The following is an 18112-nucleotide window of genomic DNA, read 5'->3' as shown; positions in this document are numbered from 1 at the left end:
TGTGAAAAATTAGATGCACAACTTCGAAGATCACAAATTTGAGTAATTGTATTTACGCCGGTTAATCTGCAAATCCTGATATTTCGCACGTCTAGTAATATTTTTACCCGATTCTCGAGGAGACACATATTTTTTCTATTCTATTTTCTTTATTTCGGTCGTAAAAGACCTCCGCGAATCCTCAAGTTCAGGTTCACGTTCATCTCTCCATTCGTTCCGTCTGCATCCTTGCGATATTCGCGCCAGATCCTCAACCCTCGGAATACGGGTACTTGAGTCTACTTCAATTTCCGTTGAATCTGTCGCCAGTGTTGATAGGGAGCCAGCGAGAATGCCGAGTTGAGCCCAACCCGAGTAATGTGTGTGAAATGATTATTAAGTGAGTACCTATAATGAAATTAACCCGTCTGCAGAAATTGGAGAGCCCATCCAGAATTGAAACGGGCAATGAGAGAGCATAAACGCCTTCACCACACCGGCTGCTGTACTCTTCAGCACATTCAAAACGACCGCGTTCACCATCGTATAATTATTTTATCAGAGGTATATCAGGCGTGGTTGTACCTAATGCAAACCAAGTGAGGCGAAAGCTACAGGGTCCCTTTGCGATATGTTATACTTTGTGTCGTGCACCTGACGGTTTCTGCCTAATTAGCGTGAAATTGGCTACGTTCTCAACGTGCCAGACATCGATTCCCAGACTCTTTCCGTCCTTCTGGGTATCGGAATGATAATTCGCAATTCACAGTTTCGATGATGATACGCGCTAATGGTTTTCACGTCTCGATTAAGAGAAGAATAGTGACAATACAAGAATAATAATTGAATGATGAAAAAAAATATTAAAAACTTGAATGTTTGAGACTATTCTATTCCATTCAACTAAAACTTGATATTATTGCCGCGGGATAATATTGGTACAGACGACGAAGTGGATGACTCGTTTTACACAGACAACACATATGAAAATATTAATGAAATTCATAAATTATACCTATGTTCCTGATTTCGATTGATTTTGATAATTAGATTTCATTCTGAAGAAATTGTAGACATTCATGGGATCAATGACGCTATTGCACGTTGGACATCTCCTGATCCTGAACTGCTCTTCGCAGTTTCCACCTTCTTATTCGCTTTCGAAGTATGTGTTGTGAAAAGTGTGGATCTTTATGTTCTTCAGGGATGAGAAGTTGCAAAAGGAGTACCTTGAACTGGTAATAAATTACCCTCAAGAAACAGTATTAGCTGATTACCTTGTAACGCGTAGCGTTAATTTACTTTTTCTTTTCTATTACGACTATATTCAATATCAGCCTCCGAAGAAATGGGGTTGAAATTTAATTCTATCCAGAAGTGGAACATCGTATCGTGGATTCGAACGTCCAGTCAAGTAAGAGAAGGTGAAAAGAAGCCACAAATTATCAATTGTGAAAATAGTTTGAAACGCGATTTTCGCCTAAGGCTTGAAAAATCAATCATTCGCGTTCAACTGCACGAAAAATTCACTTTTACGGTGAAATTATGTATTAGTCTTCGAAGCACTACAAGAACCGAGGATTTCCAGGTTTAATCGAGATACCTTTGAGTGTCCGAAAGTACAGTTAATAATAAGGGATCCGACGGAAGCGGTATGTTCGGCAAATATTATTCGCATGAATTTGGAATCCATCCCGACTGCTACCCGCGGTGAAGATATGATAAGACCTTACATATTCCGATTTTATCGTAACACACACACGGCTACATTTCCTTCAACCGATGAGAAAAGAAGACGAGAAGAGAAACGTAATGAAATTGTTGAGATACCACATTGGCTCTCATTCTAAATCCTCTGATCGTGAAATTTGAAAAGAGCGAGACAAATAATGTCGGTAGAAATAAAAATGTCACGTTGAAGGTGAGAGTCGACTAGCAGAGTCTTGTTGTTTTTTTTTTTTTTTTCATTCTCGTATTCAAGACATTTAGGAATTTGTTTCCGTAATTTTAGGATAAAAATGTTTCCTTCAATCTGAATGCTGACAAAACTAAAAACTTAGTCAACGAAGTAGTTTTCATCGTTGGGATTGTTCGATTGAAATTAACACTCGAACGGAGGTGTTGACGGAACTTTTTTTATGCGAGAAAGTATCGGTTGTTATAAAGATGAAAAGCAATATTTTTTCCAGTGTAATATAATCCGCACGGTTCGGAGGAAGAATTTCTGCTCAGTGTCTTTAGTGCCTCGTATAGTCTCTATTTTTCGCTCCCTCATTTCCTCCCGTTCTCAACGCCCGCGTTACGTCGTTCTATTTGCCTCGTTAGCGACATACAACGTGATTGGAATAATAATGTGACGAAATAATTGGATTAAAATGAAGCGGAGTTGAGCGGCGATGAGAAAGTTGTGAAAAAAAAAATACAAGCTGCTCGGGTACTGCAGAGTGATTTAATTACAAGGGTGATAACTAAGGGTTCGTTATTCAAGGACAATAGTACCCTACTAATGTACCTCACCGTATAACAAACGAAACATAACGCCGATGTGTAACTACAATACGCACCTCAATTAACGCTGTCAGTAAAGTCATACGATACGCGATGCACTTTAGCTAGTAACTCCCGACTGACATTGAGTAAACAAATCGATCGTCCGTTAGTATTGCACTCTGTAAACGAGAGGAGACAAAATACGGTGCGCGGTTTGTTTATAATTTATTGTCATTTGATTTCTCACATCTTTGTGGTTTTTGCCATAAAGAATAAGGAAAAAAGTGGAGTTGACAAGGAAAACAAGATTGGCAAAGTTAATTATCACATTTGTAACGGCACCGCGGCGTACAACTGCAGTAGTTTATTTTCTTTGCTTTTAATTATTGCAGGACGAAGGATGGAAGCTGAACAGAACAAATTATTACCAAGAAGGTTGGCTGGCTACGGGAAACGCGAGGGGACTGGTGGGGGTGACTTTTACCACTTCGCATTGCAGAACCAGAGCCGCCGAGCTACCTCTTCGAACGAACTATAACCTCAGGGGTCACAGAAGCGAGGTATGTAGAGAATTGCCAAAATTTAAACGCGGACAAGACTCGTTAAAATATTTCGCCGAAATTCACAAGGGAGTGAAATTTGAACCGGTGAATTCCGTCGCGCGGTTTCATCCAATTTTTCCGTTTCACCCGCTTCGCAAATACACGACGAAGGTCGCCAAGCCGCGGATTCCAGTTACAGGACGAGATTAGCAGTGACTATATTTTACACATCGAGCCGCGGTAACAAGCGGACGAATCTCTCTGGAGATTGATTCGCGGCCCAGTCTCCGTTATCGTTTCCCACCCCTGCGCTCCGTCCGGCACGGCCGATTGCCGGATGGTCGAGGGGCGTACGAAACGGAAGGGAGAGACGTGTAGGGCCGGGCCAAATTGCGAGACCCTCGATTAATTACCGAAGCTTCGGAACACTGCCAATTTAACCCCGCGTCAACTTGCCCCTGGCGAACCATTCCGAAACTTTCATATATCCATCGCCTGCTGAGATTCCACCTTTCCAATATCGGCCATTATTAGCTACCCGTTATACGTGTGCATTGGATAATTCTAATCATCCCTTACGTAAGAACGCTTTCCATTCTGTACTTAAAAAAAAAAAGATACAAAAAAATAAACTTACGGATATGGGCGGAAAAAGCTCAGTTATATGGAACAGCTTTCGAAATATGTTGCCATGCTGCATTATTTCAATCAATTATTTACCACACGTTATATCCCAACATATCATAGCTCATTTAATTTGTAAATACTCCGATTCGAATTATTGTTGAGGTATTTAATTGAACGAAAAAACAAGTTACGTAAAATCAATACGCGTTCTATGATTTAATAAACCGAGTACGCTTTGTTTCGTGATATATTTATATTATGAAAAATCGAGGTCAAGTAATTCGTGTTGATGAACTATTGTTCGTTAAAATTGAAGAAACCAGTAGACTTCGATACTTCAAAATGGTGCTAGATAATGTAAATCGCTCAGATTATGAACCCGTTTACTTTAAAATGAAAACATTGACTCAAAATGCCTTTAGTGAGTAAAGATTGATGCTGCCTTTGTCTGTTTCTGCATTTTTTAACCGGTCGTCCGTACACCTGATACATCTTCAAGCACAGGATATGAAAATACAATTCGGAGGGTAAAATTTTTCAGTGATTTAACAAAATGTTCAGCCGACAAGTGTCTTCACAGTGCTTTCCCAAAGTTGATTCACCATTTCCAAGCTCTACTCAAACTAATTTTTTTCGATTCAACCTGATTACGTGTTTTCACAGGAATCAATTAGCAGTTTGATAATTAAATACATACCTGAAAGTTTAAAAATCATTTTGCCGCATTTGGGGGAAAAAATGAGCTTTTTAATTTCCTGCACGATAAACGTGAAAGTTTGAGACGGCAATCTCCGTGGCGTTCGAACCTTCCACGTCTTTTTTGGCGACGAAGCCAGCGTGCAGGGAAAATTAATTTCACCTATGTATGCACGTTCCTTAGCTACGTCGAAATTTTATAACAAACGTTCAGCGAAGCTTGCCGCATACATGCGAAACGAAACGCGAGCAGACGTTGCTTTACGACCAAGCGCGTAGGAAATTTTATTCAGATTAGCTAGAATATGCGAAAGAAGACCAACAAAATTTGAATTATTCAAGAGGCCTCACCCAAGTCGGTTATAGTTCTCGCACTCGCTCCCCGCAATTTTCTTGAAAAAATAAGGCCAGTCTGTTTGGATTCGGGTTACAGGTATCTTTTGTCCCGTCCTATAGAGCCTCGTATCGTTCCCCCTTCATTGAGTTTCACCATGAACAACTCCGAATATGAAATGTAATTTCATTCCACTCCCTCACTGGGTCTGAATTTCATTTTCAAGTAAGTACTCTGCTCTTATTTCGTCAAATAACTCTTCAATTTTGAGTCCTTAGATAGATTATCCTGGGAACAGAAAAGTGCAAATGGAATTGAAAAATTCCAACCAATTGTCACTCTCGAGATTGAACATGCACTACAAGTGGGTATATGCGAAGTTATATTCGAACTCTACCCCTCCGGAAGTTTGATTTCGGAAGGTTATTGAGAAGGAAAGAAGCCAAACAACGTGACAAATTCCTAAAACTGAGCGAAAACATGAATTCAAAAGATTCGGATTATCTGAAAGTAAACAGACTGAACAGCGAGGATAAAAGAAAAAGGAATTCTACTTGAAATCGGATTATCGAACGCCAGCTATCTGTTCGGTGGATAAAAGTTATATCGCAATCTCGCAGACGGCAGGGTTTAATTTGGTCATAGTCTGGTTCAACCTTAACTTCACATTGCAGCTAGCGCGCTAGTACTTTGATGTATACTTACGGTGATCCGTGAATTCCTTGAGTATATATATATGGGATTGTGGCTGATGCAATAAGAAAATACTAAGGCGAGTCAATTTTCTCGTGCAAGGGTAGTTTTCCAGTTACGTGACGCCGGAGCCAATTTTGGTACGGTCTTTATGGAGGGTTGGCTGCTAGATGCAGACATTCATTCGTGTTATATACACCACTGTTTTCGCCTACACGGAAAATATGAGGAAAAATGCATTACTGCAGGCTTCATCGTCTCAGGGATATTGATGGACGCGTTGCCATTGGCTCACGATAGTATCGACGCATAGAAACAATAACACGATGACGGAGTTGAAAGCGATTCGAAACGGGGTTTCTGCTTCAGGCACCGTTTCGTTTAATCCACAATATATGATTCATCCTGAAATCGTATTTCTCTTGATTCACGAACAGTATTCTGGTTTTTTTTTTTTATGCTTTCAAATGTTTATTCAGATACATTGTAATTTCCCTCCGATACATGCAGTCAATGTCGGAGTTGCGATTTGTCCCGGACACTCATTTAATACATCAAACGCGCAGTTATTTGTAAAAAATCGTTCAACGCTGCGCAAAATTAATTGAGGAATGTAGAAGTATAATATTTTTTGTGCAACAAAATTCGAACATACGTTATAATGCCTCGAAATATCCGGGTGATAAATTGCATGCGTGCATGCAAATATTTATGAGAAGCATGAACATAATTTATAATTTTCATGGTTGAGCATTCCATTACAACGCTTCTTTAGAAGTTGTAATGAACCACCAATTATATCGTGTCACTAAAATTACGAATAAATTCTGTACCCGCCAAAATTGCAATTTGCATTGAGCGTAATGTGACGCGGAAACCATGAAAATTTCTCTTGTCACGGCTGTGCAGCGAGTTTCATAGAAAACTACCACTAACAATAAAACAAGGTGTATTCGCAGCATCTCACATCATCTGTTAATAAACCTGCAGAACTGCGCGAGAATGAAGCGTCAAAAATGAATGGATTTCGGATTTCTTTGCGACCGCAGTTCGTCATCGCGTGAAGACGACAAGGGTTAGCGGAGGTATATATTAAGACGGTGTCAAGCCAGTGTTGTCGAGATGAAAGGCTTTACGCTTTCGGGCGTAAGCGAAACAGGAATACAGCAATAACGGGCGGAAAGAGACGGCACATCGGCAGTAGTCTTCCGGCCTTAAGCCGGTGTTATTAATATACGGGTAAGACCACCCCATATTTCGAGACTCATCGATTTAGACGCGGCACTGGCAAAGCTTTTTCGCACGAACTCGATGCACGAAAGCTACTCGTTTAGAGGCTATTAAAATTCAAATTGAACCACGTAACGACGCGACGCTGCTTCGTATACGTATAATACCTTACAGGCTGATCGATAACGTCGCCGGGGTGGTGGTACATCGATGCCCGTTTGATCATTCATTAGCAATGCATGAACGCAGGGTGGTATTGGGCGTGTGAATTAAACTCGCGGATAACGCATATTCTGACCTCAACAATTTATTTACACCCATGTGTTATTTCTAATTCTGTGTTTACTGTAGTAAAATGCTGCACGAGTCATGTAGATTCTTAAAAACTTCCCCCCCCCCCCCCCCCCCCCCGTCGATAAAACCCCTACAGGGTGGTTTTATACGTTTCGAATTTACTTATCTCTCTGGTTGGCAGGTCTTACGCGGCAGCGTCGTTCACGACAGAACGTAGTAGTATTTCCATGTGTTATCGGATTAAGGGTAGGTACCGATAAGCTGCTTAAGGGAGAGATTACGAGACAAAGACGGTCGGGCCGAGACACCAGCTAACAACCAGCACACGTACTCCGAAGTAATGTGTGCGTATGGTTTGTGTACTGAGAGCCAAGTAATCGTTTCGAGTTTAAAAACGGTACGATTTAGTGGAGACTGCAGAATAACAACACGCGGTGCGTATGCGTTCTGGAAAATATGTTTAATGGAGGTAAGGTGGCATATTCGACGATTGGAAATTTAGATATTGCAAAATACTTTTTACGGAGTGTATTAGGATATACGATTTAGAAAATCGTACCAATTATACGCCAAATTTTGGAGCTTTTCAAAATCTCATTGTAGTGGTAAAAATTGTCACCGTTACTTCGACTACACTGAGAATTAGAGAGATTGGCGCATACTGTGATATTCGTACTTGTTCAATCGAGGAAAGCGATGAAACGTACGGCAAACTGAATACTTGATCTTCGTTCTTACCGTAGAGGAATATATTTCTTGTACGACTTCAGATCATGCATGTCATTTAAACCAGACCGGTTGTAAATCGGTAGAAGCCACGCGATCGGAGCGTGTGCTGCACGTTTTTATAATATTCCTGTTTGATAGATCAACCGCATGCCTATTAAAAACTTATATCTCGTCATATATGTACTTCGCTGTTCATGAACCGGATACGTAGATGGATGGAATCTAATATTTATGACCCTGCAAATAGACGGTGCTTCAATTGTTAATGAGGCGAGGAGTAGCTATCGTATTTTCACCCCAACTTCGCCAATGATGCCATGTGAGGACAAAGTAAAGGTGGATAATCCCGGATGAAGCTTTTAGCAGTTCATTTGTGTTGCAGTTAACTCATTTGTTCGGAGTATTCTCGGGGTCTCAAAGGTGCTTGCAAAGTTTACTAAATATTAGTACGAATACTATCCAAAGGAGTGAAGTTTAATGAAGATAATATAAGTAATGAGGAGTTGTTGCGAAATGGGTGAACTGGTTTTATACAGAGACTGTAAAAGCTTTGTAAAATAATTACCAGATTTTGCCGCATGACTGCTTTCTGAATTTCATTTCAAATCGAGACCACACATCTCGAATCTTCCAGTGTAATTAAGGTTTCTGGCCCAATTCAAACGAACCAGTTTTTTCCGACATTTTTCCACCCTCGAGTATGTAAGAAACGAATACACACTCAGGTCCCCGAACTGGTTGTACAATTGATCCATATTTAGTATGGAAAATATAAAGGGGAGGATAAAACTTGACAAAAGAAAGGAAATCGCGGAGGGTGAAATATACCTGCGCCCCCAAAGTGGCAAGAAAATCGAAAGGGCAAGCGGGACAACGGGTTGAATCTTGGATGTGGCGTTCCATCAACGCAGGAAAAGCAGAGCACTTTGTCCGGTAATTGCTCAGGAGCGCGCGAAGCATCGCTGACGGATTTCCCGTGGGATTCCGATGCTCGGGGTGTGCGACGCCTTGTTAGCAGTCCTCGACGTTTTGTGCCGAAGGTAGGATTAGGAGCTTCTCTTATATCCGAGGAGATAAGATCTGGAAACTGGGAGGGGGGTTTCATCGACGCAGAGCAGGAAAAGTTCCCTTCTCTCTTTCTTTCACTCTCTTTCTCTTCTTGTCTTCGCGAAATTTCCGCTGATGATGAATAACCCAGATGCCGGATACTCGCCTGGTAATATGTATATTTCAAGGCTAAACTTGTAAGTTTTTTTCCACCAGAGACAGAGATGCGTCCTTTCGTGAGACAATTTATGACGTTCATAGATTAATTGAAGAACGTCAAAAAAAAGGGTTCTCGGATTTCCCCCGTTTTCACTCTCTTGTTCAGCTCAAGTTGACATTTTTTTTCTCGGCATGACATACCGCTGTCGTATTCTCGTTGTCAATTTTATCCTTGTTATGGAATGCGAAAGTAACAAGCGTTTCACGGAGCCTCACGGCTGTCTAGCCATAAAACACAAGATCACGTTTCATTCTCAGAATTAGTCGACGAGTTTGCAACCAAATTAGGTACTGGTGACAAGGACTGTGGGACTCTAAGTGAAGTCGGAATATAAACCAGCTCAGGCTTTGACCCTATTTTTGAAATGAATACTCGGACGATAATCATTAGTAAAAACTGAGACTAATACTTTTCCTTCATACGACACAAGGTGTCTAGGAATAGCGTCGAGAAAAAAAAAGGTAGATGTAAAAATTTTCCACACACCGGAAGAATCTTATTTATCGGTCAGGGTAAAGTTGAAAAGTAGTCGAGGACCCTACAGTAACCATAAATAGAAAGTTTTCTCCGTGTAGATTTAAAAAACAAAAACAAAGATGAAGATAATTTATCAATTCAGACGAAACTGTAAACTGCGACGGTGACTCTAAGCGATATTGATTGTGAGATATGTTTTCTGGAATTTCCAGGGGACCTCTAGGTTCTGGTAAATTTTATGAAATGCTAAGGAACGCGTCAAGAGTCGGCCATCTACCAAGCGCGGCATTGCGGTATGAAAATATCGCTTGTCTCCGAGCGAGCACACCTAACTTTATGGAAATATTACGCAAACAGCTCGCGGAGCGACAAACCTAACTCAGTTAGCCGGTAGGGTGAGCTTGCAAAAGTACGTCGACAGCGAAGTCGAGCTTACCTGACTGGCCAAAAAGCGTCAAATTTTATACCTCTCATATAATATTCGTACGGCAAATGAACCGAATGGTACAAGCGCAGGAAACAACTTCTCTCTACTCGTTCACAGTTTATCGCCGTTTATGCACGTATACCAGAAGGCCAAAAAAGCCTTTAGTTCTGATCGGGACCGATCTCCTCTCGTTCACTTCAGACCTGTAATGTATTCCTTTGAGCGGTTCGTCAGTCAATATGATAATGCCGGCATGTGAAGTAGGAGAAAAAAGTGTACGTTCGAGGTACTTTAACCAAAACTGCTTCGGTAAGCGCTTCCTCTATAACCCTGATTCACGACTAGACTCGTTTCATTTGATTTGATCGAAACTTGGCTGTCGTCGTGCATCCGGCAACTTTTTAAACCGACATTTTGTAGTCTCTGTCCTTTCAGGGCAATATTGCATCACCGATTCCGCAGTTTCATAGTTTTCGACACGTGTCGTTGTTCGGTCCGCAAAGCCAGTGAGTGCATCAGCACTGCCAGCTTGGAAAAGTTAACGACCAATTAGAAACTTCTCGAAGCACCAAGTCGCGACGAAGGATCTCGCGCGTGGCATAATCCGTTGGCAAACTATAACTCAAAAAATACCGGCAGAGAACTTCCGTCCGGTGTTTGTCGACCACCCCGCGGAAGGACGAGGATTTCATGGAACGTCTGTTACGGTGCGAATCAGGGTAAAAGCAGCTCCCAGCCCTCCGCTGTGCGTCGGATTCGAGTTCGACTTCCAGTTTGAAGGTGGTGGGTATCGATCTGCTACGCAGTGCTGTTTTAACCCAGTGGTTCTCACCGCTCCACCCGACCTACGACGTCCCTGGAACAGCAGGGGATCGTTTTTCCCCCTTTACTTTCGGGCAAGTTGTTGGCTTAGTTTGCGGTCAAAGGGTCTGCGGTCGGATGTTTTGTTAATATTTGCCGAGATGATTTTACGACAAGGAGAAGCGGCCGATACTCGGATGTGATTTTTTCATTGCCAATTTGCTTATACGTTCATCGCAGAAATCGATATCGGTATATTACTGATGCAGACGAGGTGAGCGAGGAAATCTTCCATTTTACACAGTTAGTATTAACTTCTATTAAAGGGAATGCAGACCGTCGCGATTGCGTTCACAATCAATGGTAAAACATGTCCCAAGATTTTCCTTAGTTGCTGAGAGTGAAAATTTAAGGTACTGTAAGATATACGTTATACCAATACAGGTGCGATTAGATTCGTGTGCCGTGGTTGCAGGACGTTCATGAATTACGTAAAGTTGCTTTTCTGGTATTTTTACCTCGTCCGTTTTAGCCTCGTTCGGTAAGGTCAAGCATTCCTTATTCCACGATTGAATTTTTTTACTTATTTCATTTGCCGCAATTCATTTCCTATTAAATCAAGAAGATACGTGCAATTTATTTCGTGCGCTGAATCTCGGATGAAATTAGTGTGTTCGGGACCACAAATCAATCAGTCTTTTCATGATCTGTTTTAAATTCATCGATAATATTGCTAAAAGGCAAACAATGGTATGGATGAGAAGAAGTAGGGAACAATAGGATAAATGGCTGGTGATTTTAGAAACGAAATAAATAGAGTATCGACCTGCAAGGGTGCTCGAAAGTTTCTCCAGCCTTTACAGAGGTACATGGCTACAGTATAAAACAGTGAGGGAATAACTTCCGAATGCGGCGGACTCTATCGATGACTAACTGTAAGCGCATTTCATGGATCACATTGCACGTGATGACCGATGATATTTGTGGCATCGGGACATATGTAATATATAGGAGCGATTGTTAACTGTTTATCAAGTAATCCTTTTTATTACATCCGTAACGCTACAGGACGTATATTTCTCGCGTTTATTCCAACGATTCGATGTATTCGATCCTAAAATATACATTTACAATCACCTCGTGTTATGAGGCTATGATCGGGACTGCAAAAAAATAGGATTTCGAAAATTGTATTCTCACGTTACCGACAATGAGCAATCGGTTATGTAACGAGAATCATTGGATAAAAATCTAGTCGGTCTTTTCACTAATTTCGAATTCATTTGATTGAAACAGGCGCTTGTTGATTGAATATTGAATGAAACTAAGCTTCAACTATTTGGAAAAATAAATCATCAATTCGTTTTATGTCTGAGTATATATCATTGGCATGCATGACAGAGACGTTTTTGCTTTTCGGTCAAAGATACTCTTTCTCACCCTGTTCAATTTTACTTTCATGTTGAGAAAAGCCGCAGATATATCGAATGCACCACAGCGCGTCAAAGGAGATTAAATTAGCTTTTATCGAGCGTATAGATAGACGCTTGAAGTTGAAAAGTCGTTTATATTCAATTCTTGAACGAAAAATTTGGGTTTCAATTTCGCTTAAGAGTTTTCGCGGTTATACGGGTTCCCCACCACCTGGGCAAAACGCGTGCTGATATTGCTTTGTGTAATTAAACAGTCAGAGGAGCTCTCGCCTCGGGACAGGGATGCGAGACTTCGAGCCGGGAGGGGTTGCCTCAAGAAGGAAACGGAAGGGAGTGTAGCAACAACCCGCAACGTCGAATTTAGGGTTGCCGTTACAAAAACAAAGGGTTAAATTATACATGATCTACAGGGCTGAATACGCCGGATACAAGACCCATATCCTAAATCAAAATTCAGAACGTACCGAATCAACAGACCTGCAGGACAACACATAGCTCGAGGTGAATTGAATCGCAGCAGGAAAAAATTTGCCAACATAGAAATCCGCCCGGAGTAAGTTGTAGAAATGAATATGAGGAAATTCTCGTAATGCAAGTTTAAAAATATCGACAATTTTAGAAAAGGTTTCATCGTTAGAACGTTCAGTGTAATTAAACTCCGGTGTTTTTCATCCGATTCTAAAGTTTCTCGGCTTATCTTATCTAGGATAGATTGTTTATGCAAAGATTACATGAAGAAAATTTTACGAACAGTTATTTTTAAAAAACAAAAATAGATTTCTCTAACAATAAGTACGGTACAACGGATGTTCGTCAACAATTACATTTCCACTGTACAACCACACTATGATGTAGCGAGACTTCTTGAATGTTTTTTAAACGATTTGTAGGGATCTAATCAGCGAGAAAAATGAGAATAAGAACACTAAAATCGAATCGAAAAAATAGAGCTTAATCATTTTGAACCATCTAATTGTAAAATTGTTGGTATCTTGCAATTAGCTTCGTTTACACGTATTTTACTCAGATTTATTAGTCTATTAAATATCAAGGATGCACTTTCATTCGTGCTCACTGTTACTAGTAATATTGCTGTAGATTTTGGAATGATTTTTTCTTTTTCGTAATTTTCGATTCAGACAAGGAGTCTGAACCGAAAGTCGTACACGCACCAGACTTACCTACACGTCTCTCCAGAATTAAGCAACGTAATCGCGTAAATTCTGTAGTTAGATACTTCAATACCTAAAAGATAGCAATCAGACCGGCGTTATGCGGCCACACCCATATACCTGTAATATTCGGTTCGTAATACGTTGCAGGGTTAACCAAGCATGAGAGTAAAATTGCCTCCGGTAGTTGTAAATTTCCATACAGCCGGAATAACCCGCCTCGAATCGGTCAGTTATGTGCATATACGTGCATTTACGTACGTAGGCAACGTCCGGAATGCCTGGAGCCATGCATGTTCACCTGGTATACAAAAGACGCGAACAAGGGATGTATTTACATGCTCGTAAATCGTATACATATCGCGAACTTCCTGCAGCATGTACAAACAAATATAATTGTCCGCAGATTCGGAACGTTGTCTTCTCAGAGTGGAACTCGAAAATCGGATTTCGAGTGAAGGATTTGTGTTCTTTTGGAAGAAACCTTCGTGTACATGGCGTTTTGCAAATTGGTAAAACAAAAAATTAATATCCGAGGTTTCAAGTAAGACAAGAAATTCGAGTTAGGTTCATCGTGAACACAAAATTTGCTGTTTCCTGAACTGATAATTTGAAGCCGAAAAATCGATCTCCAACGTCGTGGAATATTCAGTGACAGAAGAAACTTTTCTTGTTCAGTGAATTTGAACGTCTCAAACTTTTAGCCCCTTTCCATGAACTCTGAAAATTGATATCGAAGTTATTCTCGTCCAAATAACGACATTCACTTTCATAGCTCCTGATCAGTTCTCCATTCTGGTAGAGAATTTTAACGACACACCTTCTCCTAGTCTTCAGAAGCAGCGGTGCAGTGCTGAAAATCAATACACTTATTGCAGTGCACGCGCGGATGAATGAGGTAAGCTGATCGGCTTTACTCGAATGGCCTTCGAGGTCGGAAGGAAACGACAAGGGCACCGGAAAGATGCACGGTAGATTCTAGAATCTCTTGTGCGTTTTGAGAATACCATTTACTCCGTAGATTTCATCCGGTTTCACTATTGTGACCAAGTGAGCGATTCTCAAAGCGATTGCGACGGTGATTGAGAAAACTCCGACGAAAGTAAGACGTATGAGCGCTCAGCTATTTCCCCGCAGACATTTACGTTGGACTACACGAAAACGAAAACATATCACCCTCTGGGTTGTACATGCTGCAAGAATTACGCGAGGGTCAACGTGGGAAATTTAAGGTTCGGAAAAGGCGCCCGCACAGTGCTGGTCTATTATCGTCCCGCAGTAAGTAGTCGGAAAAATCTGGTCAAAGTTCGTTGGGGAGGCGCTCTTTCGCCGGCTCCTTCAGATCGGAGCAATCATTATCGGTTTTCACCCGTCAATCACTTTGCCGTTGCTGCTGCTGCTGGTGCGGAAGGCTTTTTTCACATCCTGGATTGACTGGGGGACTTTCTCTTCGCTACGATCGAGCTTATTCCATGTACGGCAGGGAAAATCCAATTCGCGAACGCTCGAGGCCTGAGATAATGATGATCAATGGTAAATTAAGTTTCGGAATATATTTTAATCCGGTAATTCATACGCCTTTGGCCCTCCTTTGGGAATTTTAGCGGCGGGGAGGTTTAACCTCGCCCTCCCACCGCCTGTAATCAAGTCTCCAATATAATCCTGCTGCAGGATGGTGGTTTGTGCATGTATTCATCGCGTACTCCACTCAGGAATCGAGCGAGATGACCCGGTTGATAAAACGCTCCTTCCTCGCCGTCGTTTCCTTCCAACAGTATCCGGCTTTCACGGAGTTAAAAGGCGTCACAGCGCTAACGCTGGACGTGCAAATAAATCTGAAAGCCCACCGAGTAGCCGACTAAAGCCACTGCCGCATTGGGGGCCTGCATTAATTACATTACACACCTGTCGTAGTTCTTCAAACATTGCATAATTATGCACAGATTTGAACAGACGGCTGAAAACATGAACGAACGTTCATCGACATCCAATTAATCAATTAGATTAGGATTTGATTAATTCCAGAGATTGAGATTCGTATACCTCATGTTTTATTTTCATTTTTATTAAAACAAATTGAAAAGAAGCGTTGTTATTGACAAAAACGTCGACCACTTGGTTCGGTGACGTATTTCGCGGTGCCCAGTCAGTGATATCTTAAAATCGGCTGCATCGATTCACTTCAAAGTTGGAAACAGTATTTTTTGATATTTCACCCTCTTTTCCACGATCCAACATTGTTATTTTTCACTTTTTTTCTTTTTTTTTTTTTTATTTTAATCAAAATCCCGACCGTTCGAAGTTGAAGATTCGATTGCCGTTCCGTAAGTCGTATAACAGTTACAATTGAATGTTCTGCAGTACGGTAACTGGCTGGCCTTGAATGACGAGCCCGCCAAATATTGCTGAGCTGGCACGTTGCTGCATCGCGGTTGTTGAATGCACCTCCGCAGTGCTGCAGCGGTAAGTATAATACCACAGAGGTGCAGGAGCTGCAGACTAGAAGACTTGGTTTAACATCATTGATTTACACGGAGGCTTATAAGCCGACGTTGCAGCTTCTGCAATTTTACCGCAGCCTGCATTGCATGGATTTTCCACAGTCAACTTTCCGGCTCATTACCTTCCCGATCGTGAGTGCCAATCACGCACGTTGAATGACTTTCGATCACGTTCCTTCGTTTCCTTGACATTTTCGTTTGGAATTTGCTCAAGTTTGGCACGCGGCGTTTTTGGTACGAAACAGGCTAATTAGGTACGTTATAATGATGATAATAATAATTGTATCCAAATGAGGGGGATGTTTCGTTGCATGGAATTTGCGTGCCGGTGAATAATAATTCACTCTACAATTCGTAATTGCGAACGGCGAGTCGGACTGCACGAGGATGTCATATTTTAGCGATTTTCTCCCGAAAGCTTTTCGGTCGTAAAATATCTCGTGTTTCCTGCTTTATGTTTTCTGAGAACACTTACCAACTGCAATGCAGAGTTTTATACACCACTCGCGCGATTTATCCCTTTCACTTGCCGAATCGAATTACTCCAACATTTATCCCACTGGTCTTCATATCAGGCTCGTTACAACCGCAGAACTTCTCTACTTTATACGTACATGCCCCTAAAACTAATTTTGCTGTATCACGGTGAAATTAAAGCCACGTACAGTAAGTCGAAATTGATAATCATTAACCGAAAATTATACGTTTTGAGGTCCAAAATTTATTATTTTATGAATGTATTGAAGGAAGAAGTACAATTGAATGTCTTGTTTCGCACTTAAGGGTATACGTGATGGCCATACACTGGTTAAAAATAATTATTACACCAATTGTCTATGATTACTATATATACTTTCTATTTACAAATTAAATATGGTATGATTTTGCGTAAGGTATTAATGTATGCTCTTTGTGACTGTCTATTTCCAAATGGTGCCTTCAAATTTATCGAAGTGCCTCCATGGGCGAAGTTTAAACTAGGAGATGGGGGAATTCACTTTGAACATAAACGTATAGATAACACGGTGTATACTTTCGAATTCCAGGTTCGACTGCAACTTGGTTCGTTAAAATTGGATTTTTCGGTATATTTAATATGATTTTGCGTTTCAACTAGAAGTCCGGGTAGGGAACTCGGGTTTTAATTAATTGAAACTAATTGTGACCAGCGCACAGTGCTAAAACTAGTTTCTACTATAGTTCCAACGGATCTCAGGCTTCACGATGAAATCTGTGGAGTAGGGACTTTACGAATTTACCTTAACTTTTAATGGGAAATCGAGAAGCTGGAGAACTTCTGCTGACTCAACTTAGTCTCTCTGATTTCAAAACAATAAAAAGTATACTTAGTATGATTTTCGTTACTCTAGACTTGATAGAGACGTCGATTAATATGATCTAGCTCACCTTTGTACAATTTCCGTGATGAACTCGAGTGACAGAATATTTTGCACAGACTTAAGTTATTATTCGAGTCTTCTGCAAGCAATACCGAAATATAACGAAGTAATTCAAGGCAGCTCAACCTTAATCTGAGCGAGGTACAAACTGGGGGTTGTTTAAATACAAGTTTTGTCAATCGGTTGGTAAATATTGTTCGTCGGCAATTTGGCTCGTGAAGATTATCCGATGAAATATTTACGACATTTGAATGTCATCCTGAATCGCACTGCAAATCTCATTATGCTGAATGTCATTTCGAATAAATTCATTGTTGATTTTGCACATTTGTATCCTTGATGAGGAGTTGAACAATTTAACTGTCAAATATTGTCTTCAATATTTATAACTAGATATTTATAAAGGGCAAAATTTCAGAGAGAAGTATTCGTAATTCGGGTTTTGCAATTCACTCTATTGGTCTGTGGTGTCAATTTATTACGCAGAAATTGTTTCAGTACTCGCTTAGGCAGGAAATATAAATATTAGAAGAGTGGGCCAAAAAAAACGAGGAATTTTTTTTTTAATGGTACTGTAAAAACATTGTTCATGACGACAAATAAAAATTATCCTGAAAGTTTGAGCCCTTAATATTAATATTAAGGGGTGTATCGTTACAGCTATTGATTTTTTAACAGTTCGACAATTTTTTTTGTTCGAATACAATTTCAATGTCGAATAACTTTTAAAAGAGTGAATTTCATGAAAAATGTTAAGAGACATTTTTTGTAGAGCATCAAATTTCCCACAAAAATAATGGTTTGATCTATGAAAATATTGATTTCTTTTGCTAATTACAAAAATCAAAAATTCAAACAAAAATTTGAAAAAACAAATCAATGTTTAAGGCACGATTACAAGGAAACGGCTCGATCTACGTCAATTTAGTAAGAGAGCTTTTTTGTAGGAAATTTAATTTCCTTCAAAAATATGGATTGATAAATTTTTTCAGATTGATAATTGACGGATTTTGGGTAAAA

The 18112-nt window shown here is 40.4% G+C and overlaps 1 protein-coding gene across 6 annotated transcripts in view; it reads left to right on the top strand.

Annotated features, from left to right (window-relative positions):
* LOC124179096 (tubby-related protein 4) overlaps positions 1–18112 on the top strand; it is a 45316-nt gene that overhangs the window by 12390 nt on the left and 14814 nt on the right. For 5 of the 6 annotated variants that reach the window (XR_006869948.1, XM_046563172.1, XM_046563171.1 and 2 more), the window contains exon 2: positions 2862–3029. Coding sequence is in view for 4 of the 6 variants with exons in the window: in XM_046563172.1 (XP_046419128.1) it covers positions 2862–3029 (168 nt within the window). In the remaining 2 variants the exon portion in view is untranslated. Of the gene's footprint in view, positions 1–2861; positions 3030–15717; positions 15947–18112 lie in introns of those variants that run through there. The other variant, XM_046563173.1, reaches the window with a different exon arrangement.

This window comes from Neodiprion fabricii, chromosome 3 (genome assembly GCF_021155785.1).
Source record: "Neodiprion fabricii isolate iyNeoFabr1 chromosome 3, iyNeoFabr1.1, whole genome shotgun sequence".
In the NCBI taxonomy this organism is placed as follows: Eukaryota; Metazoa; Arthropoda; class Insecta; order Hymenoptera; family Diprionidae; genus Neodiprion; species Neodiprion fabricii.
Note: the sequence above shows the minus strand (reverse complement) of the source record. Positions and strands in the feature narration are given on the sequence as shown.